This window comes from Triturus cristatus, chromosome 11, assembly GCF_964204655.1.
Source record: "Triturus cristatus chromosome 11, aTriCri1.1, whole genome shotgun sequence".
Taxonomy (NCBI): domain Eukaryota; kingdom Metazoa; phylum Chordata; class Amphibia; order Caudata; family Salamandridae; genus Triturus; species Triturus cristatus.
In genome coordinates, this window is record NC_140594.1 from 860,363,419 (window position 1) to 860,390,372 (window position 26,954).

Below are 26,954 nucleotides of genomic sequence, written 5' to 3' on the forward strand. Positions count from 1 at the left end.
CAGGTAGGCCTTGTTCATCATCGGAGCTACTCTCTTCGGCTCCTAAGGCCTCCTCGTCGTCTCCTACCTCGGTGTCGTCTTCACCTCTGTGGAAGAGTGACTCGTCGGCCTCGTCCGATCCGGGTTCGTGTTCGTGTTCGGAAACGGGACTGGAGGGTAAGACTTCTACTTCTTCGACGTCGTCAGCCTCGTCGAAGATGTCAGCTGGGGCCGGTGCCGCGTGCTGCGCTTCGAGCCTCGCCGCTCGACGATTCCGCAGAGTCTTCTTTGAACGGAACCGGGCACAGGCCATACATGTCGATTCGTCGTGGTCCGGCGAAAGGCATTTGTTGCACACCGGATGGACGTCGATGTGTGGGTACTTCGCATTGCATACCGGACACCTTTTGAATGGCGTCCTGGATTCCATCGTCGAAGTAGAGTCGATGGACAGGCAAATGCGAACAAAGTCGGTGCTGAAAGTTAGTAAACGAACAAAAAGTATCGAAACCCGATCGATAAACAGTACCGACGCGAACTAAAGGCCTTGTGGCCTCGACAAAAGTTTTTCCTAACTTGAGCTAAGATAGCACATCCGAACCCAATGGCGGAAAAAAACAATCTGAGGATGGAGAGGATGCCCATGCGCACTGTAGTCCATGGGAGGAGTCACCTATCCAAGGATACTTCGAAGACTCTTCCAGGACAACAACGTGCAAACATCCGGACCCAACACTAGGCGGCGATCTATGCACAGATATGAATTCAGCAGCCCACATGCCTCGAACATAAAAATATATAGTTGTTTTATTTTAGAACCACAAGTAGGTATCAAAATACTTTCTCAGAATGAGATGCTCTAGTTGAATACTTTCAATAAGCAATAGACTTTTAAATGCAATAGTTACAGTGTTGCAATAGGCAACACAAGTTAAACACAATTATAACATTGAGCTCAATGGGAATCTTTAAGTAAATGCAATATCAATTACTTTGCATAGGTTTTTCTTACTCAGGGCTGGATCCTGGATTCAGCCCTGGTGCATCTCCTGTAAATAGTTGAAAGAAATCGTTTTTGTTACACAGGCGATTTTTAAGGAATATTTGTATGTTTCAAAAATCGACAGAAGAATTTCTGGCAAAAACCAGGCAATGTTATCCTATGGAGGAAAGTTTGGTTATCGGAAAATCGCAGTTGTAATTACTTTTCAGGGTCAGTGCTGGGCACCAAGTTCCAGCACTGGGATCTCTCCTGGTAACAGGTGAGTAATTTCGTTTTCGTTGATCGGGTGATTTTTAGTGAATATTTCAAAGGTTTAAAACTCGACACTTAGAAGAATTTCCAAGTGAAAACCAGTCAATATTACCCTATGGAGAAAATGTGAGTTATCGGCTTTCGGGCAAGTACTCGACTGGCAGACTCAAGGGTCTCTCAGGGTCAGGTAGGTACAGTTGTTACACCCTCAGGGGCAGCCGGGTGCAGAGAGAGTAGGCCCAATGTTAGCCTATGGCGGGCAGGGGGCCTTTGGTTGGTGGCTGCTAGCAGGCAGGCCATGGGGCTGTGGGAGCTGGGCTCCTGGTCACTTACACAGGGCAAGTGGGGAAGTAGAATAGAACAGATGCTGCACTTCCAGGGGCACTCGGACGGCTGGGTGCAGGGTGCTTATGAGCCGTCGGGCGCTCAATGGATTTCAATGGGAAAGCTGCGTGACGAACAAAGGCTGCAAGCTCGGGGACGGAGATTCTTCAGGTGCGACCACCACTTCGAGAGGCAAGTTGGGAAGCTGTAGGTTAGGTAGGCACCCAGGAGGTGGGCACAGGGGGCCACAGGGTGTCTTTTGGTGTCGGGAAATCTTACCCTCTGCTGGTAGCGGTTGGAGGGGTCCCTGGTATTGAGGCTGCAGGCGTCGTCAGGAGCGTTGAGGAGGGTCCTTGGGTGCTGGATTCTTGGTCACAGTCGCCGGGGGGACGTCCTTGTGGTCTTTGTTCACTCAGGCACAGGCCGGGCTCGGCAGGTGCAGAGTTGTGCTGGATTCGCGGTTCCTGGCTGGCACCAGGGGTTGTTGCTGTTTGAGCAGAACCACTGCTCATGGGAGTCCCAGTGTGTGGATGAGCAAGGCAGTCAGGTCCTTCGGGGTTTTCGAGGTTGCTGGCGACAGGAGACGCCAGGATTTTGCAGGAGCAGGTTCGAGGGTCGACAGGCCTGTAGGGCTGGGGCCAAGTCAGTTGGTGTCGTCCTCTTGTTAGCAGTTAGCAGCTGCACGGCAGGTCTTCTTTCTTCTTCTTCTTGTTTCGGAATCAGGATCTGAGGAAGGAAGGTTCAGGGTGTCCCTAAATACTAAATTTAGGGGCGTTCCAGGTAGGGGTCGGTCAGGGACTAATGGGGCCCTTTCCTGGGGTGAGTACACCCCCTATCCTGCCACTCTCCAGCGGGAGGGAGCAGGAGCCTAGTCCTGATTGGGTAGAGCTTCCCATCCTCAAAATGGCGACAGCCCGATGTGCTTCACCTCGCCTCCCCCACCTGAGGGGTGGGATTGGAAGAGGCTGGCACACCCCCTTTCCTTACCTGGGTTTTCCTGCCAGTCTTTCCGGCAGAGTGGGGGCCAGAACCGGTGGGGACCAGTTGCTGAGTACAGCAAGTGGTCTGGGGAGGCTCACAAAGGCGGCATGCCTTTGAAGCATCCCCTGCCCATGCTGGGGGAGGAGGCTTGGCACCTCGTCCCAGGATGTGCATTGTTGCAGGCCCACGAGAGCGGATGGCTCTCTACCCAGGGGGCCAGCAACCTGTCTGCTGGGTGGCAGCCTAGGCAGCCTCTCAGTCAGGACACGGGTTGTGGGTTAGTTTGTCATGCATTTTACATTAAATCCCACACTGGCATCAGTGTGGGTTTAATGTGCTGAGATGTTTGATACCAAACTTCTCAGTCTTCAGTGTAGCCATTATGGTGCAGTGGAGTTCGTAATGGCAACCTCCCAGCACCATATACTCTTAATGGCAGCACTGCTCTTACAGTGCCCAGGAATGGACCTGGGTACTGTAGGGGTACAGGGCTCATGCACCTGTACCCTCACCACTGGCATATTGTACCCGGTTAGAGGGGTGACTGAGGTATGCCAGGGCAGTGTGTTTGTGGGCATGGCACACAGGGATGGGTACCATGTCGACTCTCTGTTTTGTTCAGCACCAAAACACTCAGCCTGCAAAGGCAGTGTGTGTGTGTCAGGGTACAGGCCCTCTAAGAGTGGCACAATAGGTTCTGCAGCCCTTAAAGGCCTTCTCTGGTCACAGCGCCCTGGGTACCTAGGGTACCATTTACCACGGGTTGACATGTGGCCAGAGATGCCAATTGGGTTTTGGTTTCAATACAGTTTTAGGGAAGGAACACAGGCCCTGGTCACCTGATTGGCAGGAGCCCAGGGCATACTCAGTCAAAGTACATCAGCAATTCAGAAAAAAGTGGGGGCATACCATGCAAGAAAGATGGCACTTCTCACACCCCTCCCGAACTCCCAACGGCCCTGAAGGTGCACCATAGAAAAGGAGACGCTCAAATATGAAATGCATGGTCTCATAAAACTTTTGAAGCTGAGCAGGGTTCACTCCAGCTACTGGAAACACAGGGAAGCACGGAGCTGGCCCCAGTACTGGCTCAACTACGGAGCCAGGACATGAGTGACGCCCCGTCAACTGACGGATGAGGTGAAGTCGAAGCACACTGCCCCTTTTTTCTTTTTGTGGAACCAAGACTTACCCGAATGGCTCAATGACTAGGAATGCGACTACAACCTCTGACTCTGCGACCAATCCCCGGACTTTCGACTAGACTGTGAAATCTAGTGTGGCTCGTTGAGCCACCAGAAACTTGAGCAATCGATCCCTCAAGGCCTTCAGATACATGAGATGGCAGTCGGGACAGGCCTCTGGGTCATGTTCTTTTTCAAGGCACCAGAGGCAAGTGCCATAGGGCTTGAAGCCGGCCTTCTTAGATGACATTTCTGCCAGACTTCAACAAAACGTCAAAAAAAGCGTAGTCAAAACATGACTAAAGCTTGCTCTTCCTAGATCTGAGCTAACTGGTGCGGAAAGAAAACAATTGATGTCAGAGTGCTTAAGTGGCGCCTTTATAGGCACCGCAAACTTCACTTTTGGGCCAAACTAAGCCAACATCGCTCTCTAAGGTACGCAAGGGTATTGCTCACAATAATTATTCTGGATCCAGTCTTACGCCTGGGGTTAATTCGAAGGTAGGGAATCTGTGGCTAGGATTCTCCATCTGATATATAGTAATAGAGCGTATTCATCTTTTACTTCGTCCAGATACATCTACCTGCAGATTATTCATCATCAGAAGGAGTCCCAATGCAATAACCCCTGTTTTTACATGATCTCGGACAGACTTAATAGCGGTTTCCCGATTCACCCAAAGCTCAATGTGGATACATTTCAAAAGTACAGACCACAGTATTATCAATTACTAGGTAAGCACTTGGTCTAATATTCTAACCACTCTAGCTCACTGTTGGGTTGCCCATAATCCCTTCCTCAATAATGGTTTGTTTAACCAATTCAAATAGGAATAACCCTTCCCTTGAATAACTAATTTAATTAATGGGTGTCCCTCCTTTCAGGACTTATGGTCTACACTTTGTACTACTATGCAATCTATCTCAAGTGCTATGACCAGCTTACAGTCTATATAATTACTGGTTAGAAGGTCTTGTTTTCTCAGCAAAGTCTACTCCTACGGGCTCTAGCCCATTCACGGACAAAAATCTAACACTCCTGTAATATACTTCTTTTCTATATGTTGAGCACCATTTGCTTTTCACACTTAAATAGATTACATGTAGTATTTTTATTATATTGCACAGATTTGTAGCTGGGACTACTTGATACTTAAATCTCTAATAATAACCTTGCAAATTGACCTTTGTTATCAAATTGTTAACATGTTTGGTAATTTTGTTCTTCCTTTTATTCCCCTTCCATACTTATGTCTGCGGCTTATTTTTTTCACATTTTTGTATTTTGCATATCATTGGTCAATTATACATTGATTTCTGACCATTTAATCAATACAGCCTTGAGAGAGCCCCATGCCTGCGCACCACCTAAGTGGCAAGAACACCTGTTGGCTGAAACCTTGCATACTTTAACTTTTCTGAGGCTGAAATATTCCTCAAACTCCAATCAATAACTCAATAAATACTCAAAAATGTGTATACGTCAATTGCTTGAAACGTACCTTATGTGAACAAGAACCTTATTACTTTTACCATTGCCTCTCTATCGTCTTTACTTGATCTGTCCTAGTGGCCATAGGTGTACTGCCCACAAAGCAGTGTTAGACAAACAAAACTACAGAGCAAGCCAGTTAAGGGCAATACAATCTGCGTGGTACAATCCCTTCTCCAAATCTTGTCTATTTTTGATTGCTTGTCTGGAAGAGCAGTAAAATAAGGACATTAGGGTTCCACTTGCTCATTAATACCTGCATGACAAGATTTTATGGAATCGGCTGCAGCATGAAAAATGATGGGTCTACCATGGATAGCATGTGATGCTAAGCTATTGGGTGGCTCTTCGGTGTAGTAGGCCATGGTATAGACCAGACCGTTATGAGGGTCTAAATCAGGTCACCATGAAACTGAAGCAAGGGTTCAGGTGTTGATGGCCCAATCTGTAGAATTTCAAGTCAACAAGTTTGCCTTTGTCTCCACCATGGGCAATTCCAAGTTGAACACTGAAGGTGCATTACAACCAACCACTGAACAGGCACATCTCTTAGTATGTGGCCAAATGAATGAATTCTGTTTCAGGTTTAGTGTTCAAGCCACAAACCTTTTGAAACTTGACATTTAGGCACGCTTTCCTGTTCTAGGTTTAAACCAAATTACGGATAAAACCCCACCTAAAGGAAACAGATCTTATCAATGTAAATATATAATTGATAAACATATGCATGTCCAGAAACCAAAATACAATTCACAGACAGAGAGAACGTGTTAAGTTTGATTTTCTCCTGAAGGGGCCAACATAATGAGAATATCATACAGAGAAGCAGCAAGAAAAATTGGTCTACGATTAGTCTGCTTGCATTTTGTATTTTTGGGATGTCACTAAAATGTTGCTAATTTTTCTTTTAGTTTCTCCCAGTTTTGTGTGATTGGATTAACATGCAGAGTTTAGAATCATGTTTTCAGGTCTGATCTAATTGTCATTTATGCTGCAGGGAAGCTAGGAGAAATAAAATAATGTCTGAACCTTTGATAGTGTTCAATTCATCACTGATTAGTGAAATGGCTGACTGATAGGAACCTTAAACAATATCTATATTTTCCCACAGACACTGAATGGGTAAAGCCCTTTGATACATCAGGACCCTTTGCTCACAAGTTAGAATTGATGGTATGTCATCTGCCAAACACTCCAGGATTTCAACATTTAATGGCAGTTGTAGTGAAAGGTACCTATAAAAAGTATGATATTACCATGAGCATGGGAGAATGGTTAAAGCATGATAGAACTATCCAAATATGCCAAAACAAAATGAGAACAAAACATAGCTGCAAGTCATCCCACTGTCTTGTGCGACACGTTCAGCTACATATGGCTTTGTAGTCAACTGCACTTTTCTTGCGAGATTTTGAGCCCATGCTTACAATGTTAACAGCAAACTTTAAAGTCCCAGAATACAATGAGATGTTGGTTGAAAAGTCAGGATGAAGTTAAAGGGTGATAGTTGACATGGGGACACTTGGCAGCTATGAATCGTCAATCAACATTAGAAGCACTACTTTCATATGGCCATGCAAAGAATGCAGAAAAGCAGAACCAATCATACAGAAACCATCAAGTTTCAGGTGTTTTAAAATACAGGACTTCAAATTAATCTGGTAAAAATTACAATTTTAGAAGTTCTGCAAGGTACTTTGCTGCTGGTCAGATTGACTACACCTATAATGACCTAATATTGACTAAACCATAGGCGATTTACCTGACTGTGTCCAGGAATGAGTTTATTAAAAACACATTTAATTACAACACTTTTTAAATAATTTTTTTGCCCTGTAAACCTGACAGAGTCCTGAGAGAGGAGGACAGGTAATGAGGCGTGAGAGGGCGGATGCGAGTATATGAGCAATACACCAACTGCAATGTTTAGCACAATCTACCATAAGTACGTTAGACACAGTGGTGGGAAGCTAACACATGTCAGTGCAATACTACTTTAAACTGAATATCTGCGTTATAGAAATTGTTGCCAAAAAAACAGATTTTGTATACACTCGAAAAACTGTTTTGTCTATTTTGAGGAAGCTGAATAAATAAAATCAAACACTGATTTAAAGTCGTCTGGAATATACTGAGAAAACACAACTAAATACCACAAAAAAGTAAAGACTGAGAACAGGAAAGTCTAGATATGGGCCAGCATCACTGTAATAAAGGGGAACCAAGTCGTCATTTTTCTCATTGTGGGGAACCTGTATCAAACCCCTAGGTTCTATCTGAGTCGCCACAAAAATGGGTTTGCATCTGGGCAGTGAAGCCGGAGAGTGTCTTCCTCCGAGACTGCATTTTTGAAAAGCAACATGTGGAGAACTCTCACCAAAGCCAGCTCTTGATCCATTGAAGGAGTCAGAACAGAGTCCGGAACCAGCACCTTTGGAGGAGAAGCTTGTGATGTCCCAGGAAGAATAGATAGGACTTGTGCAAGTGTGTTGAGGTGCAATGTTGAGCAGAGGCCAAAAGGGGTCAGTCAGCAGCAGGGAAGGCTCGGGAGCAGAGGTACAACTATGGGGATCTGTATAGTCATATACGGAGGGAGAACTTCATTGTTATGAGGCAGATGGAAACAATCTGCCAGTGTGTATGAGCTACTGGAAAATTTCCAGATTCAGTCTGGTGGCTAGGGAGGTTCAAAATATAAGTTCAAAGTGGTGCAGGCTGGTCAGACAGGCAACTGGCAAGGGCTACGTCAGAGGGAGTGGTTAGCCAATTACTGAACAGTATCATGGGGTGGCACAGTGGGGGTTGACTAGTATCAGGATTCGGCCTGCAAGCTGGTGCCCTATCAAGAAAGAAAGGTAGCTGGAATGAAGTTATTTTGGACAACGGCCAGCTTCGCCTTGCTAAAGGTCATTAGCAGGGGCTGGGAAAAATGAAAGCAGATTACAGGCACCTTACCTAGATCTCCACAAGTCCAGCTCCGATGTCCATGTGAAGGCAGAGACAGGGAATGGAGCATCCCACTGTAAAATCTACCACAGGATTTACTTATTTTAAAGGTTTTAAATAGCGCTGGCTAGACCCTGAGGTATCAGAGCGCTTTACAGGAGCAAGAGTAAGGCAAATATCAATGGAACAAAAAGATACATGCAAAATACAATCAAGGACGTGGAATATCCAGCATCGAATCAGTAGAAAGGCAAAATAATTTGTGATCAAACGATTACAAACATTTACAAAAAAATAAATAAATAAGGGCGGTGTGACAGAGGAACACTCCTAACTAAATCTAACAAAAGCCAGTATTAACAGAACGCACACAAATTATAGAAATATAGTTAGAACATAAAATACATGGGAGACCATTGAGAGCACAGAAGGAAAACAAAAGGCCTGCAGATTAGCAGAAAGATGACCTGAAATAGGAGTCACATGATATCAAGTTCTGAAAGGATCATAAACTCCAGTATGTATTGAGGAGATGGCTTTTAATTTCTCTTTTGAAGCCATGGTAAGAAGGGGTTGTAACAAAGGTCCCTCGGAAGGGCATTCCAGATGAGAGGCGCATTTCCTGAGAAGGAGCGAAACTGGGTAGATTTCTTTTTTTTAGTAACGGGGAATGAGGAGAATAGCAGGATCCTCGCCCGTGTACTTTTGGGGGTATTCTCTCTACATCTGGAAGAGGTCCACTTTGAAAATGTATCTGTTGAAGATATCTGGATAAGGGCCTTGGCCTGGAACACTAACTCCATTATTCGTCCAGTCCTAACACATAAAAAGTTTAATCTCCAGCTCCTTGATAGCCGTTAAGGTGCCTTCGGCCATATTCATGGCATGGAGTTGTGTTTAGAACTCGGGTACCATAAGAACATCTTGAGCGACCTGAGAGCAGCATCTACTGGCCACAAAAGGCACAAATTAAAACCGGACACCTTTGGAGGAGTCTTTCTATCCTAATTCAACAGAGCAAAAAACGGTTGGAAAACGTATTCAATAGAGCAATTCCAGATCTACACCATGGGCTGCGGAAAAAAAACCTGACGTTATTGTGCCAAGATGGCACACTGTGTTGTTCATCACACCGTGTCAGTGTTGGTTCCTGGAATCAATCGGTTGTGTGGTGCCAACTGGAGCAAAAGAGGTATTGCAAGTTTTGTGATTTAATTTGGCACCTGGAGAGAATAAAGAGGTGAATAATCTGTAGGTGTCCATCTGAATACTCACGGTTTTAGAATGAACATTGGCACATGAACTCTAAGCACACTAGAGCCATCGCAAAAGTGTTAGTAAAACATCACATTAAGGTAGATTCCTTGATGAAGTTGTGGGAGCTGCTCACATAGTATAACATAATTTGCATTATAGTAGAGTTGTATTTGGGAAGCACCTGCTGAAGGATGCACACAAATGACAAGAGCAGAAAATATAAATTGTGCACTTGGTGAAGGGGAAGGATTACTGGCATTGTTCCAATCATTTGTAGAATTACCTGTAGGTTGTAAGGCAGGAGTTTGGAGCTCCCATGCAGAGTTGGTATCTGGTACAGGCATGGCTCTTGTCACTGGATGGACCAAGTTCTGCTCTGAGATTCTGTAACACATGATCGTAAGAGAAACACTTTAGGCAAGATCACATTTGGAGACAAATTCAGAGGAACAAAATCTCCTTCCATCCCACTAAACATGTGTAGCTCAACGAAAGTGGGACTGTTGATTATCATGACAAATGAGACTGCAATATAAGATGTAGTGCTTAGTTAGTGCTCAAGACTACAGCGGTTTGGGCATACCTTACACAATGCTATGGCTGTGCAACAGGACTCCAGAAGTTTAAAATGTCTCTCAAAAATGCCCGAGCAGTTCTGCAAGAACACATCAGTATGAACTTATTTCAGATATGCAGTGTCAACGCTACGTAATATGAGAAGCATAAACCTTCTGCCGGTGCTGCAAAACTCCTACAGCAATCATCGTCTTGGAAGAGAGCAATGTGGAGAGATATAGCCTAGTTTACACAAAGTATTAGGAACATGTAAGCACCTCCTTTCCAGCACTTATGACCACCACTTATTAAATTAAAACATTTCATCAATATAGATTGACATGCTTTTGAGACCTTACACTCTTCACTATGACCAACTAGGGGAAATACCTCTTGTAGAATTTTGACTTGACTAGGCATTCAACCCTACAAGTACTGGGCCCTAATTATGCCCAGATGCTAGCATTATCCTTACCATCAACTCAACAGTGTGTTCTAGTTAAGGTAATAAAACAGTACCACCTTCTGAAAAAAGGATGGCTGCATTTGAAGCTTAAAGGGCTCCTAACAGAACAAGCATTGGCATAGCCAATAGGTCTCGCCTCTGGGACCTTATAAGTGTTTTGCCAGAAGTGTTTGGAAGTTTGGTAAGAGATGCAATTTGACATAAAGGGATCCCACACCTTGTTGATACATTCAGTACCTGCAGTTTAAACAAACGAGAAGAGGGCATGGTGAAACCTCTTATAATATCTCAATCAATGGAGAAGGCAAGCTTTACCGCAACTTGTTCGTGCTTTCACCTTATAAATATTTAACACAAGATCCGAGGCAGTTGAATGCTAGAAGTGAGAGAGAGAGAGACGGAGTGAGGAAGAAACAGAGAGGAAGGGACGGAGAGAGGGAGGGACGGAGAGAGGGAGGGACGGAGAGAGGGAGGGACGGAGAGAGGGAGGGACGGAGAGAGGGAGGGAACGAGGGAGGGAGGGAACGAGGGAGGGAGGGAACGAGGGAGGGAGGGAACGAGGGAGGGAGGGAACGAGGGAGGGAGGGAACGAGGGAGGGAGGGAACGAGAGAGGAAGAGAGGAAGTGAGGAAGAGAGGAAGTGAGGGAGAGAGGGAAGAAGAGCGGGATGGAGAGAGAAAGGGTCGGGGAGAGAAAGGGTCGGAGAGAGAAAGGGTCGGAGAGAGAAAGGGTCGGAGAGAGAAAGGGTCGGAGAGAGAAAGGGTCGGAGAGAGAAAGGGTCGGAGAGAGAAAGGGTCGGAGAGAGAAAGGGTCGGAGAGAGAAAGGGTCGGAGAGAGAAAGGGTCGGAGAGAGAAAGGGTCGGAGAGAGAAAGGGTCGGGGGAGAAAGGGTCGGAGAGAGAAAGGGTCGGGGGAGAAAGGGTCGGGGGGAGAAAGGGTCGGGGGGAGAAAGGGTCGGGGGGAGAAAGGGTCGGGGGGAGAAAGGGTCGGGGGGAGAAAGGGTCGGGGGGAGAAAGGGTCGGGGGGAGAAAGGGTCGGGGGGAGAAAGGGTCGGGGGGAGAAAGGGTCGGGGGGAGAAAGGGTCGGGGGGAGAAAGGGTCGGGGGGAGAAAGGGTCGGGGGGAGAAAGGGTCGGGGGGAGAAAGGGTCGGGGGGAGAAAGGGTCGGGGGGAGAAAGGGTCGGGGGGAGAAAGGGTCGGGGGGAGAAAGGGTCGGGGGGAGAAAGGGTCGGGGGGAGAAAGGGTCGGGGGGAGAAAGGGTCGGGGGGAGAAAGGGTCGGGGGGAGAAAGGGTCGGGGGGAGAAAGGGTCGGGGGGAGAAAGGGTCGGGGGGAGAAAGGGTCGGGGGGAGAAAGGGTCGGGGGGAGAAAGGGTCGGGGGGAGAAAGGGTCGGGGGGAGAAAGGGTCGGGGGGAGAAAGGGTCGGGGGGAGAAAGGGTCGGGGGGAGAAAGGGTCGGGGGGAGAAAGGGTCGGGGGGAGAAAGGGTCGGGGGGAGAAAGGGTCGGGGGGAGAAAGGGTCGGGGGGAGAAAGGGATATAGGGCGGGAGAGAGGAAGGGAGGGAGGGAGTGGGAGGGAGGGAGTAAGAGGGAGGGAGTAAGAGGGAGGGAGTAAGAGGGAGGGAGTAAGAGGGAGGGAGAGAGGAAGGGAGGGAGGGAGTAAGAGGGAGGGAGAGAGGAAGGGAGGGAGGGAGGGAGGGAGTAAGAGGGAGGGAGGGAGAGAGGGAGAGCAGGAGGGAGGGAGAAAGGAGGGAGAGAGGAAGGGAAGGAGGGAGAGAAAGGGAAGGAGAGAGAAAGGGAAGGAGAGAGAAAGGGACGGAGAGAGATAGGGACGGAGAGAGATAGGGACGGAGAGAGATAGGGACGGAGAGAGATAGGGACGGAGAGAGATAGGGACGGAGAGAGATAGGGACGGAGAGAGATAGGGACGGAGAGAGATAGGGACGGAGAGAGATAGGGACGGAGAGAGATAGGGACGGAGAGAGATAGGGACGGAGAGAGATAGGGACGGAGAGAGATAGGGACGGAGAGAGATAGGGACGGAGAGAGATAGGGACGGAGAGAGATAGGGACGGAGAGAGATAGGGACGGAGAGAGATAGGGACGGAGAGAGATAGGGACGGAGAGAGATAGGGACGGAGAGAGATAGGGACGGAGAGAGATAGGGACGGAGAGAGATAGGGACGGAGAGAGATAGGGACGGAGAGAGATAGGGACGGAGAGAGATAGGGACGGAGAGAGATAGGGACGGAGAGAGATAGGGACGGAGAGAGATAGGGACGGAGAGAGATAGGGACGGAGAGAGATAGGGACGGAGAGAGATAGGGACGGAGAGAGATAGGGACGGAGAGAGATAGGGACGGAGAGAGATAGGGACGGAGAGAGATAGGGACGGAGAGAGATAGGGACGGAGAGAGATAGGGACGGAGAGAGATAGGGACGGAGAGAGATAGGGACGGAGAGAGATAGGGACGGAGAGAGAGAGGGACGGAGAGAGAGAGGGAGGAAGAGAGGGAGGAAGAGAGGGAGGAAGAGAGGGAGGAAGAGAGGGAGGAAGAGAGGGAGGAAGAGAGGGAGGAAGAGAGGGAGGAAGAGAGGGAGGAAGAGAGGGAGGAAGAGAGGGAGGAAGAGAGGGAGGAAGAGAGGGAGGAAGAGAGGGAGGAAGAGAGGGAGGAAGAGAGGGAGGAAGAGAGTGATGGAGGGAGGGATAAAGGGTGGAAGAGCGGGAGGGAGGGAGAGAGGAAGGGACGGCGGGAGTAAAAGAGGTAGGGAAGGAGAGAGGGAGGGAGGGAAAGCAGGAGGGAGGGGGAGAGGAAGGGCCAGAGGGAGAGTGAGTGAAAAAAGTAAGAATGAGAAATAGGAATGAAGAGAGGGGTGAGAACGAGAAGGAAGACAAGAGTTAAAGAGAGAATAGAGAAAGCAGAAGAAAAGAAAGGTAAGAGGAAGAGAGAAAGACACGTAGCGCAGGAGCGAGACTGTGAAAGAGAGAAAGAGTGACCGAATGAGACGGAGTACGAGAGAGCGAGCGCGAAACAGGGTGAATAAGAGAGATGAACAGCTAGAGAGGGAGAGAGAGGAGAATGTGTGAGAGGCAGGTAGACTTTACCGGCAGCAGAGCGGACACTGTCCACTTGGGTCTGAAAGTACTCACACAGGTCAGTGTGAGAGGCGCAGCCTTTCAAGCGCTATGTTACACAGTCTAGCTAAATACAAACGAAACTGTTTAAGCAGGGGGAGGAGCCAAGATGGCGACCGGGACGGCAGCGTAGACTCCCGGCTCCGTGAACCTCCGCACCCCGCACGGATATCCTGCCTGAGATCCTCAACTTGTGCTATGTGGTCGTGTTTCTGAAGGAGAGGGGCTCCCGACTGTGTGACTCCGAGGGTTCTAGCCGTGCTATCGCCGGAGAAAACTGCATCTGAACTTTGCGGCCTGTGCGGCCCTGGAGCCGGGACATCGAGTGGGCGCCGTGGCCGGGTGGCAGTGCGACAACAGCGGCCGGTGGTGACTGGGTGGAGTCGGCCCACCGAAGCGGTGTTAAACTCGGCCTACATTTCGGCGTGGTCACTTCTACTGCCCAGTGTAGCTGACCGAGTGCATGACCGGGGGTGCAAATCTTAGAACCTCCGGTGACTGCCCCTGCCTTGCTGGTGAGCTGCCCGGCCGCCGTCCGTATCCTGCCCCGATCATTGCGGGCCGCCCCCGGATTTCTACGGGAGCTGGTCCGTGGTGGGGACGACTGTTGCCCGTGACCACGGATAGTTTTTTGCCTGCCCCCGGAACCCGGTCACCCGCGACGTGGACATCGCGACGCTTGTCCCGGGGTCCCGGCCCCGGTGCGGGTCGGGCATACTTGGCGGCCATCTTGGGTCGATGAAGCCTACCATCCTGTCCGCTGGGCCGCAGCGGGCCTGTGAGCGTACGATTCTTGGGAGTGTGGCGGCGAGATCACAGAGAGCTGAGCTGGGGTACGGCGACCTCCTCGAGGCTCTTGGTACTCTTCACTCCTCCTTGGTTCATGGTTTCGTGATCTTGGGGAGTAAGCTCGATGGTGTGGCGTCGGAGTTGGGGCAGTGGCGGCCCGCCTGTCTGCACGAACTCAGAGTCTACCCACACTGCGCGCAGGAGGACGCTGTGGCGGCCCCCCCTGAGGTTAGTACACGACTGGACGCCCCGGCCAGTATGCTACAGTGTGTTCGACCTTCTGAGGGCCTGATCTGTCCCGGAGGCGTTGGACCTGAGTGGGATGTGGTGGCCTCATCCCGTGCATGCCCTCCTGCGACCCAGAGACAACTCCAGCAACTAATGTCTGTTTTGGCTGCTTCTGCCTCCCTGAGCCTTGCGTGCAGTGCAGACCCTAGGGCAGCACTGGGAAGCCTGTTTCCTCACGCGGCGGACTGTGTTGATGCTCAGAGACTTCCACCCCACCTGTGTGCGTCGCTTCTCTGTCATTGTTGGACATTCCTCTGCCTAGGAACATTGGGTATGGTGCTGGGTCGAGGGGTTGGCATGGGCAGAATTCCACAGAGTGGTCAGGGATGAGGCTGGCCCCTCGGGGGTGGTCGCCTAGTGGACGGGCGGGCTTGGGGTGGTGTGCTCTCCTGACATGGCTACTGGCACAATAGGTGCATAATGCTCCCCATTGTGGTTTGAGAAGATTGTTTTTGTGCTGTTCCTTGTTCACCTTAGGGGAACCTTACCGTGCGGGAGGGAGAAGCCGGGGGTCTGTTATGAAGGCCCTCCTCCAGTTTATAAATGCTTTCTCAACCCCCCCGTCTGGTGGGGGTCCTTTCCTACTTCTTTTTCCCTATTCTCCTACATTTCGGGTCTGGTTCCAGGGCGACAGGCACACTGCTGGGGGGGGGGGCCGTACTCATCTGCAGAGGTGCAGGGTGGGGGGTTGGGGGAGGGGACTCTGTATTCCTTCATCTTTTTCCATGGCCTCCTTTTTCTTCTCTGATTCTTTTTGTCTTTCTTTTTCTGGGATCAGCGTGATACACCTCCTTTTGCTATGCCTTGTTGCCGTTCCATGTGTTCACAACTTCCGGGGTGTTCTTGGGGAGTTCTGGCGGGGGACTGCGGGCGCAGCTGTAGACTATGTTTTTCTTCATCCTGATGTTCTTGCATTTGCGCCATCGACCGAATAGATTGCTGTAAATCGCTAACGTTCATTACTCTGCATATCCGTGATCGTTGTTTTAAAATTGCTTGTCACCTGATCCTTCTGCCTTGTTTCATCATAAAATGAAAACCTCTTTCTCCTGGTGCCCTACTTACGCTGTCCACAGTATAAGCAGTACGATTTTGCTCCCCGAAGTGCTGCCTGTGTTTATACTTGTCGTTCTTGCTCTGATTGCTTAGCGGCCGGCCCTGGGGGGTTGTAGGCCCATACTTGTTCTTCTTAAACTGTCAATAAAGGTTTTCAAAAAAAAAAAAAAAAAAAAAAAAAAAGAAACTGTTTAAGCAAAACAAATCTGACATTAAAATGAGGCACAGAAAAAAAGAGAAACGAATGCTAATCCGAAATTCAGTTTTAGCTGGACCCCCTTGAAACACTGACATTTTACTGAAGCGCAGACTGTGGTGGGGGCGATATTTAGTAAGTCTGTGCCATTATATATCCTGAGCCAAGCAGCATCTGCTAAATGTATTTTACTTCACTTGTGCAAAACCATATCGTGACACGCGGAGCTGTCAAGCTAATCAAACATAAGGATTAGGCCGTTTGAGGGGGCATGGATGAGTAGGGAAAGCAACAGACCTGCTGGTGAATTTGGGGTGAGGAGAGCACATGCACGTTTGGAGGCGGCGGCAATATGGAAACAGCTGTGGGAAAAAAAAAGTCATCTAACAAAAAAGGACAAGAGGCTATGCGGGTGGGGGTTCAAATAAGCAAGCAAAAGAGTGACCAAGTCAACCGATTATAAGCAGCGGGGCACCATCCACAAAGTACTTGAGAGATCTATCGCAACTAGATATCTAGGAAAAATCCCCTCCAGCAGGGCCTGAGCTCAGGGGCTCCCTCTCCTGATAACACCCCTCCACCCTCCCTGCTACCTCGGGGTGGGTTGTGCACCCGACCCCGAAGCAGAAGCACCCTGGAGAACAGGTCGATGCAGGCCTGCTGGGGGAGCACGAAGGATATTGACAAGTAGCCCATGTCCTTATAGATAGCTTGAAGCTATCTGTGAGGACAATATGAAATCAATTAGGCGCTAATCTCAGGATTGGCGCTTCAATGCGCCACTTCCTGCCTGTAATCCGCTTGTTAAAGGTGGAAGAGGCGGTAGGGCTGACCTGTAATGAATGAGGAGGGGGGAAGCCTGGTTGGATGTCACTGTGGGGGTGGGGGGGGAGGAAGCGGAGAGAGCTGGTGGGGAGTCACAGCTAGAGGCGAGATGTATGTCAGGGTGAGACCTAGGCACATGGAATCGGCGAGATGGAAGCAGAAAAACTGTGGTGATGAGAAGCCAGAAGAGACAAACTCAAAGAAATAGGCAGACATGAAAAAAACAATTGAGGCAAACAAGCATTTGCGGGCGGCATGACCTGGGTGAGGAAGAATACTGAGCTGCGCATGTTCCATTGTTGAAGTTCACAAACAGCAGCTGTTTTGAAGCACTAGTGCTTGTGCTGGCCTCCGCCTTGCGGGAGGGAGCAGCGGCGGCGCGAAAGCCATATGTTTTCAATTAGCACGCGCGCCGCTGCTCGCTCCTGCAAGGTGGATGCCGGCATAAGCACGAGTCTGCTTGGAACAGACCGATTTCTAAAGATCATCTCCGAGAGCAGCGCATGCGCGCTGCCTAGACGAGACCTGAAAAGGAGAAGCTACTCATCACCATAATTTACTAACTAGTATTTTTTTTTTTTTTAATAAGTGTGAGACTTGTTTCAACGTATTTTAACACAAATGCTGTTGGGACAAACATCTTCTTAGTGGAGATACAGTGTTGTGTTTTCCTGTACATTTTTTTTTGTTGATTAGCCCTGTACTTTGGGCCCGATTTAGATCTTGGTGGTAAAGGTCCCGCCGTCACTGACTGATTCACTGTCCGGCGACTTGGCAGTCTGTCCGTCCTATTTAGATATTGGCAGGTCCATGGGGGAAAGACCGCCTAAGTCCCGCCCGTCTCCGCCAAGACTCTTACCCATGTTGACGGAACCATGTGCAGAAAGGGCTGGTGGCAGGAGACCAGCAAAGGATTCTGCTGAGCGTATTAAGATTGTCTTTCCGTCGAGGCAACTGTGGCAGGAATACCCCCTACTTTGAGTTGGCAGAATAGAATGAAATGAGGTAGAAACGTACCCTTTTTCCTGTTTTTTTATTCAGTTTCCGTCTTATAGTCCATCAACTAGGTCCCCACCTTTGCTGCTCCGACGACACCACTGTCACTGGGATCTAAGGTAAGCTATTTGTACAGTTGTCCAACTATGATTTGTGTGTTGACAATTGTTGTAGCCCGTGTATCTTTTCTGAAGTGTAATGCAGTAGGTTGAGGGAAGAGGGGTGGCGCCGCGTCCAGGGTGACTGATGCTGGAATCTGGGGCTCACAGTTCGATCCCCGGCACTGGCGGCAGGTCAGCCCAGCACCATGTGACTCTGGGCAATAGCTTGCTTAATCTTCCCGACGGCCCCCAGCGCCGGGATGCCTTCGGGTACCTTTTCGCGCTTTGGATTTACATTAGTGTTCATTTTCCGACTTAAAGGTAAAGTGAACACACCTGTATTGGCACTTAAAAAATTATTGTTGGTGTTGTGCTTATGGTGCCTGTGGGTGCGCATTCAATAGTGTGTTTGCGTGGCATGCAATGTATAAAAAATAAAGGGGCATAACACATTACCTACATATGTTTATGAGGCAAACACAACATATATGTGTATTGACACGAAAATAAGTTGTACCAACCAGTCTTTACTTCACCTGGGAGCCACTCCGTTATGGATACGTCGCCAAGACAACAGGGACAACTACACCAGAAGAATAACGCCGGCCAACAGCATCAGAGCCAGCAGAGCCTGCACACATTTAAATACGGCAGAAGGGACTCCGTCAACTCGAATGAGTACTTGAAACTGGCCGCCATGGACGGCCGGCGGGAGTACCACCAAGATCTAAATCATGCCTTTAATCTCCAGTGTACTCCACAATCATACAAGCTCATTACAGATTATATCTTATTTTGTACTGTAATGTTCTGGAGGTTCAAAATGGGCCTAGATTCTGAGTGAGGGTGGCTGTTGTACCTAAACCAAGGTGATACAGCTACTGGCAGACTGGGGTGCAAAATCACAGACTAGGAGTACAGGGCTTTTAAACCTCAGCATCCAACCATAGCCAATAGGCAGTCTATTGGCTTTCTGTGGTTAAAGGCCTCTGTAGGGGACACAACTCCAGTCCTTCGACCAGTCTTCATCATCTATGGGACATATATGAAAATCTGTGTGTAAAGTTCGAATCGATGAATGGTCCTGTTTACAAGGGCCCTCAAATGTACTGCACACAATGGTGGTTTTCCTTCGTAAAAGATTGTCAGTTTCCTGTTGGTCATGCAAGCCTAAATGTATTCCTTCCTATGCTCCTCAGCAAAACCATCTTTGCCAGGCAACAAACATAACTGTATGATTAAAATCCACAAATCACCTTGACCATTCCAAAGTAGTCAGACCAGCAACTCTTGGCTTCAGAGCTGGCAAAACTGGACAAAAAATATGAAAAGATTTAGGTTTGAATTAGACAATGTACTGGACCCCTTGATCAGGTCTTTGTAGATTGTCTACAAGCCCACTTACGCTGGCACACCAACATAGCAAGGGATATTGGACCATGGTGGGTAGAAAAGAGCCTTGTTTAAAGGCAAGAGAGGTTAAGACACATGTCCAGATGGCAGCAGCACTTCAGTAAAGTTACATTTGCATTCCACCATAGGTAACATGAGTTCTACAACCTTCATCACATTTTCTCAGTTGCCAGTGGGATGAAATCAATGGCAGGGCATAACTTTGTTGAACAATGTGCAGCACACAACAATCTGAAGTGATGCATTTCCAGCTGGGCAGGAAAAATCCTGCCCCTCACTGTCTGCGTATGGTTCTGCATGGGGAAATCAAAGTGGTTTGAAGCCATTTTGGCAGCTGAGAAGGTAGAAGATTGCTGCAATTAGTGACTGGGACTCCACAACCACCACGTCCTCTGCAGCTGTGAAAATTATAGGGCTGCTGCAGAAATGGGTGCAAGGGCTACAGCTGTCAGACCATACTCAGCAAGCAGCCTCAAAACCTTTTGTACTGTTAGTGAAACTCTTAGACTAATGAAAGAAAGACCAGACAGTGGGCTGTAACATGGCTGTCTTTAAATTGTTCTAGCACTGAGCCAGCCTTTACCTTCAAGAGCCTAATGTATTGATTGGCATGTTCATTAAAGTAGCCTTCACACAGCAGGAAAACCAAGTAGCACGTATTCAGGCATGATAACTGAAATCAAAGCTGTTGTTCAAGGCACAGAACACAGTCTGTTGAGTTAAATCTAGCCTGTAATATGTACTTGCCGGTATCTTGTCAATCCAGAAATGTTCAGGCAAAGGCTGTTTTGAATTCATCAGTCTTCATGGCCATGTCCGAAAGCTTGTGTGAAGAAAGGCCAAACAGGTAGACTGCATTCAGGAACCAGAGGGCCAAACCGGCAGATAAACACAAATTACTTGCCTTCATTAACAAACTTCCTGTTAGAGACCATCTAGTCGCAGATTTCTCACCTTTTTAATATCCCCGGGCGTCATACTGGATCCGAAAGCTTTTGCATAGCAACTACCTCCAGTGTCAACAGGTGGGATTTGTGCTACGTCATACCACTATTTCTCATTTGGACAGGATGCAGGGACCAGTATATAGAGGTCACATGCTTGCACTGGCGCCAGATTCTTTCTGCCCTCTGCCTGTGCCAACAGACATTGAGCCTAAAGAAAACAATTTGAAACAGTGTGCAGAACTTTTTCAGATGGAATCTTATTAAGATTGGTCTGAACAAGACCATCCCACAGAACAAGGGTGGGGAGAGGGAGACCAGCTGAGGAATCTGGAGTTAAATAGTCTCTATCAGAAGAGACTTTATCAAAGGTAAATAGCTTGTTCTTCTAACAGAGATTTCTTATCGCAGATTCCTCATCTTTTAAATAGATACCAAAGCAGTACCTCACAATGGTGGGTCTGGGGAATGACTCAGACCAAGAAATCCTGCAGGACAGATCAGTCGAAGTGCTCATCATGCTGGACCTGGCTGTCTAGACAGCAGCGCTGTGTGAACATGTGGAGGGTTGCACATGTAGGAGCCTTGCATAAATCCAAGACTTCCACAGTGCATGCCAGCGCTGTGGTAGTAGCCTTTGTTCTGGTGAAGTGAGCACATAAAACCTCTGGGTGCTTCTTTTTGCCCACCCACAGCAGATCTTAATACAATGGACAATCCATTGAGAGATGGTTCGTTCGTATTGCACCTTACCTTCTTTGTCCCAAAAAACCCAACCAACAGTTGTTCATCCTGTCAAAATTCCCTGGTGCTCTCAATGTAAAAACTAAGGGCCCTCTTTGGATCGAGATATCGTTTTTGAGGGACAAGGGGGTGCATAAAATGTTGACAAGGTGATGGATTGCACTACATGAAAGGTGTGACAACCTTGGTCAGTAAGGGTGCTTTTGTCCAGAAAACAGTAGAAAATGGTGGGAAAAAAGATGAGGCCTGATGTGCACTCACCCACCTGGCAGATTATGGGATCAGAAGCACAGTTTCAAATGTAAAAAGGGCGGCACCTTAAGAATAAAGTTTTAGATATCTTGATGCCCTGGGTGGTGCATTAAAGATTATTGTATTAAAGGTACCTGTGGCAGCAAAGGTACATGACCTGGCCTCTAAGCGATAAGTAAGGGTCACAGATGCAGTGAAGAGTCAGTGTAATGACAACAAGACTGGCGGTATAAGAGAAGAGTGCCTTGAACATGACCCGAACAGACTAGGAATGTAGTCAAGATGCCACAACAAGTAAGACCAGCAGGGTACAAGGATAAAGATAAAAACCCCTTCTATAGAGTGCACAAGAAGGAATTTTAACCTGTGTACCACTGGTGCCTGAGAGACCAGTGGCAAGAGCCCATCCTGCTGAATATAGCAAGAGCAGCTCGCTAAAGTGAAAGGACGCACTAATGTGGAACGGTGTTACCACTTGTCCCACTGCTCAACTAGGAAATTAAGAATCTCTCAGGAGAAGTAGAATAACCCCAGAAAGAGTAGCATAGGTGATTCTCTATAGATTGAAGCAAGGAGAAAAGAGTTTTACCATAAAATGAAATCCATCCTCAGAGAAAAAGAAAACACCTTGTTCCATTAGGTGTTAAACCCATTTAGGGCCACAAAGAATATACTTCCCAGAGAGCAGGAGCTAAAAGCCATAGAGATAATAATACCTGCACAAGGCAGGAACATCTCACTGGGTGCCACCAGAAATTGGGATTGTTCTTATGACGCGAGAAAAAAAAAATAACCGGTTTTGGGGGACTTACAGGAAAAAGACATGGGGGTGGGGAGGTGGGTGTTTGAAGCCTTCTCTCAACCTCGAGTAGAGGACTCCACTCTGGTACCGGTCCATCTGACATATGTAAGAAGAGACAAATATGAGCATCCCCCTTACTACTAAAGTAATTGGGGAGCTAAGGAGCCAGACGGTACAAGAATAGATATAGTTAAGAGTCAGGTTTACCCTGTCTGTCCCTAAAGTGTTCCAATGCAGAATCAGCATGTGCGCAGAACAGACGGGTGCCATCGAAGGGCATATCCTTCAGGGTGTGTTGGACAGCCTCCAAAAAGCCAGAGTGGAATAGCCAGACATAATGGCGAAGTACCACCGAATGAGCCAAGGTTCGATCTACTGAGTCCGTGATATCCATGCCACATCTTATTGCAAACTTAGCTGCTGTCTCTCGCCCAACCTGGAGTGTTTGGGCGAGTTCGCTACAGGTCTCCTCCTCCAGAAGCGAATGCAGTAGGTGTGCCACCAAATCCCAAAACGCATGGGGAAAGCAGCCCAAAAACACATGCAGTGTTTACTAACCGCAATGCTGAGCTTCTTCCACAAGTTGCTGTTGTCTGAACTCCCTGTCCAGAGGAATGTTGGGGAGGATGCTGGGGTCAGAAGAAGCCAAATCTGCCAACACCACAAAACCTCCGACGCAGAGGCAGCTTTTTGTGTCTTTAAGTCTGTTACTCGAGACTCACCACCAGTCAATCGTTTGACGTAACCTGCGAACGTTTCTCCTTAGATTTCTGATGTTCGTTTTAGACGTTGATGACCCTCATTTCGGTGGCTAAGCCCATTCCTTTGGCAATGTTGTCTTCCTCCTTGCTAGATAACCAAGTGCAATACTGGGAAAACAGAAATCCTTCCCTTTGGCAAGGATAATTTCTTCAATCCCTCAGTATGGTGGCCTGATGATGCCATTGCTCCCCCTAGCACTGCCTCCTCAGTCCGTAACCTAGGGATCAAATTTGACCCCACCCTGAGTTTCAAACAGCAAGCCACAGCCGTAGCAGGGACCTGCTTCGGAATCATTAAAGGACTCAGGAAATTCTACGACCTAATTCCCCTTTCCGCAAGGAAAACGGTCGCAGTAGCCCTCATCACCTCCCGCATCGACTATTGTAATAGCCTATATGCAGGGACTAACAAAGAAGTCCGCCATAAATTACAAATGGTACAGCATGCGGCTGCCAGACTAGTACTAGGGTGGAAAAAGAGGACCTCAGCTACGGCAGCAATGAACCTCCTACACTGGCTGCCCATTAACAAAAGGGTGCTATTTAAAATTCTATTGATCACCTTTAGGGCTTTCAATGGAAAGGGACCCAACTACATACTAAAACTGTTCAAACATTATAACCCCACGCGATGCCTTAGGTCTCAAACGGCCAATCTTCTTACCATCCCTAAGTTCAGACTCAAGACTAAAGGAGGAAAATCTCTGGCAGTACTTGGGTCCAAGGCCTGGAACCTTCTTCCCTCCTCTCTCCGTCAAATCTCTACAGAAGCGACTTTCAGAAAGGCCCTCAAGACTTGGATTTTTGCTCTCCCTGAATGGGAGTGCAAGAATCTAGTCTAATTACCTTCCGCATGGATCATCATCAGGATCTGATTCTTCTCTACAGCGCAAAGATGCTCCCTGGAGTGCAACCTGCGCTTTATAAAAACCTCATTACATTACATTACATAACCCGAGGTCTCTCAGTGACGGAGTCTCCTTCTGTCATTGCATGGCATAGTGTGCTTGTCTCAGTCTGTCCCTCCCCTTTAAGGTCTTTGGTTTGTAGCCTGTGCAGGCCTCACAGCTGTTGCTTCTGTAGGATATCAGAAGGCAAATGTTGCATTCATGGTGGTTATCTTTTTGTACAAACTTGTGATGGCAATTCTCACAGAATTGAAAAGGTGTGTAATAAATGTAGGTTGTGAGGTGGCATAAAAGCAGAAATAAAGCAAGGCATGTGCCAATAGGTCTCTTCAGTCGTGATCTATTTGTACTGTAGATAGCATAAAAGCAGAAATAAGGCAAGGCATGTGCCAATAGGTCTCTTCAGTTGTGCTCTATTTGTACTGTAGATACTGTTGAAACTGTCTTGCATATAAACCTAGCATTTGGTTCTATCATCTGCTGCTGTATTAGGATCTTGGTTTCTGCTTCAAGTTGGAAAAAATGGTAACACAGGCAACTTTGATGGAATGCCTGGCGAAGGAAGCTTCAGGAGTAAGGCTTAACCTGCATAATATGCAGCACCCATTTGTCTTTGTTATAGTTTGCCACTCTGTTAAATTCCTGGTGAAGATTCCTTCTACTAACTACAAACAGAAGAGGGAGAAGCAGGAAATTCTTGATCGTCTGAGCAAGGAGTTTACCAGGTTCTCCAGATGGTTCTTGCCCTCTTCAGCTGAATGATTTACACAGTTCATATGGTGTCTATTAGGATAATTGTTAGTGTCTCCAATGGTGATGAGCCCTTTATCTTGAGAACTTCCTCCTTTAAACCCTTTATTCTGAATCTACTGCATTTTTGTTTTTCAAGCATTGCATATTATCATAGTTATTTGGGCCACAAATGGGTCAGAAACTAGTTTGTGTTAAGCATTTAATATATGACCTTTAAGGTAAATATAATCTTTTTAGCTAAAGACCATGCCAATATTCATAGACTACGAAATCTGAGGAGTCAGCTGAGTAACTGACTTGATTTGAAAATTTCAGCCCTTCACAGAGCACCTACTGAAAATCCCTGCTTGTCTGTAGGTGGCTGTTTGCATATTAATGAAGGGACAGACCAGTGATAGCGTCGTAAAAGAGCGGTAGCACTTGCAACTTATTGCATGTGACTTACAAACGTTTTGGCACACTGCACCTAATTATTCGTTCTCACCTAGCAGTGACTGTCTGGCTGTGTTTCAGGACATTTATGAGACAACCCCTTACCTTCAACAATGGTCTCAAAACACTAGTGATGGGTGCTGGTTCAAATAAAGAAAGGTGCATTTCAAGTAGGCACTTAAACTGGAGGGCTTGAAGCCAGTAAGTATTGTTGTAGGCAGACTATTTCGAAAATGCCATTCTGGACTGAGAGACTAGGTATGACATGGAGTACTGTAATGCATTTCCATTAAAGATCATTAAGGAACACGTGGGCCAAACAGATACTGGTCGGAAAGTAATGGTTGTCAACGAATAAAGGCATTAAAAGACTAAGCAGGCTACTTTAAAATTGATCCATTGATCTCCTTACCCTAGTGATATGATCCCTTCTAAGCCCACCCACCACTCTGTCTGCTTCTTTTGATACCATATGCAGTTGAAGACCAGGAACTGGGGGATGATAGTATCAAGTGCCTTAGCATAATCTAAACCTGATTTACAAGCTTACCCAACTCTGAAAAGTCCAGGATTGGAAAGAGAGCAGAGGAAGGCCCATTTACAGCAAGCAAATTTGTACAACAAAATAATAATAAAAAAACAACAACCACCAACAAACCGATACCAGAGCTCTTCTGTTTCTGGAATACATTAGGATCAAACATCATAGAGATATTTTACTTTCTGTGTTGAGGTTACTTTAATGCTCAAAAGGGGTGGCAATTTCAGATTCTTCACAATCTATTTCTCTTTCTAGCCAAACATGACTTTAGGCTTGCTGCTGTGAAACTAAAGGTAGTAATCATACATCAAAGCTTGGATTGCATATAGACAGCCTTTAGGGTGAGTGGATCATTCAAAGGCTCTTTACTTTGATATAAAGAAGTGAAATCAAAGAGGCTGACAAGAGTTTTTTGGTAACACCACCACAAAAATGGAATCTGGCGGAGAATTAACTCTCAGAATAGAGTGGTCCAGCCGTTGCAGGGTTGCATTCTTTGAGTCGCAGTTTTTACAAGTTTAATAACTTCCAAAAATATGTAAGGGGCAACAATGCCACTTGTGGTTTTAAGATCCAGAAAATAAGAAATTGTAGTCTGAGGAGCTGCTGTTGGATTGCTAGGTTTAATTGTCCCCTCACCAAGACATCTAGAAAGATAATATTCATCGTAAAAATTTAAAAACTGATTAGGAGGCAAGGATGGAGTATAAGAGGCAATGCCTGTACATGTGTGTGTATACGCTGGGTATGTGTGTGTATACGTTGGGTATGTGTGTATAAGTTGGGTATGTGTGTGTGTATGCACGTGTGTGCAAGGTGTGGGACCTCTCGCCGGTGGTAGGCCACGTCATGTGGGTCATGTTGGGTCCACGCACTGGTAAAAAAAAAAAAAAAATCAAAAATCATTTCATGTGGGACTAGGTACTCTTGGGTCCAGGACTAACACACAAACTGCAACTTGGTCAATGTAATTTATTTATTCCGGTGCCCTTGCAATCTCCTGTACATAGGGATGACGACCTGGAAAGTGAAGGTAAGAATAATGGAACACAAGAGCAATATAAAGTGTACAAAAAAACGATGACCAAACTTACCACACACTTTACTGACAGGAAGACATCCATTGGACAGCATTGAACAAACCCACAGTCCCCCAGTTTGTCAGAGATTTAAAGACCTTCCTACTTAAGTGGGAGCAGAAATAGTTTCACAGGATCCGTAGCCACAAAGTCAGTCTTACTGATGACATACCGTTGTATCCGCTCAGTAACCTCTAATAACCTGAGAGGGACATGATACATCACAGTGATAAGAGGTAGATCATATAGTATAGTTGCCAATACCCATACGTGAACACATTAAATGCGAGTGGAGACAATACTCAGTTAAGTGGTTAGTGGTAGAATAGACCGTTCACCAATACCCAGATGTGAACCCATAAGATAGAAGTCTATTATGGCCGGTGGTCACAACCATAGGCAACTAGTGTGTATGCAATCAGGATACATGGTCCATTATAGTGGCCATCATTCATTACTCATGACCATATAGTCCCTGAGTGTAAGTGTGAAGATAGGAACTGTAC

General features: G+C 47.2%; 1 protein-coding gene across 3 annotated transcripts in view; it reads right to left on the reverse strand.

Annotated features, from left to right (window-relative positions):
* Positions 1-26,954, reverse strand: part of GIGYF2 (GRB10 interacting GYF protein 2) — a 1,663,629-nt gene that overhangs the window by 548,332 nt on the left and 1,088,343 nt on the right. For all 3 annotated transcript variants that reach the window (XM_085634698.1, XM_085634699.1, XM_085634697.1), the window contains exon 18: positions 9,702-9,802. In XM_085634698.1, coding sequence (XP_085490824.1) covers positions 9,702-9,802 — 101 coding nt within the window. The remainder of the gene's footprint in view (positions 1-9,701; positions 9,803-26,954) is intronic.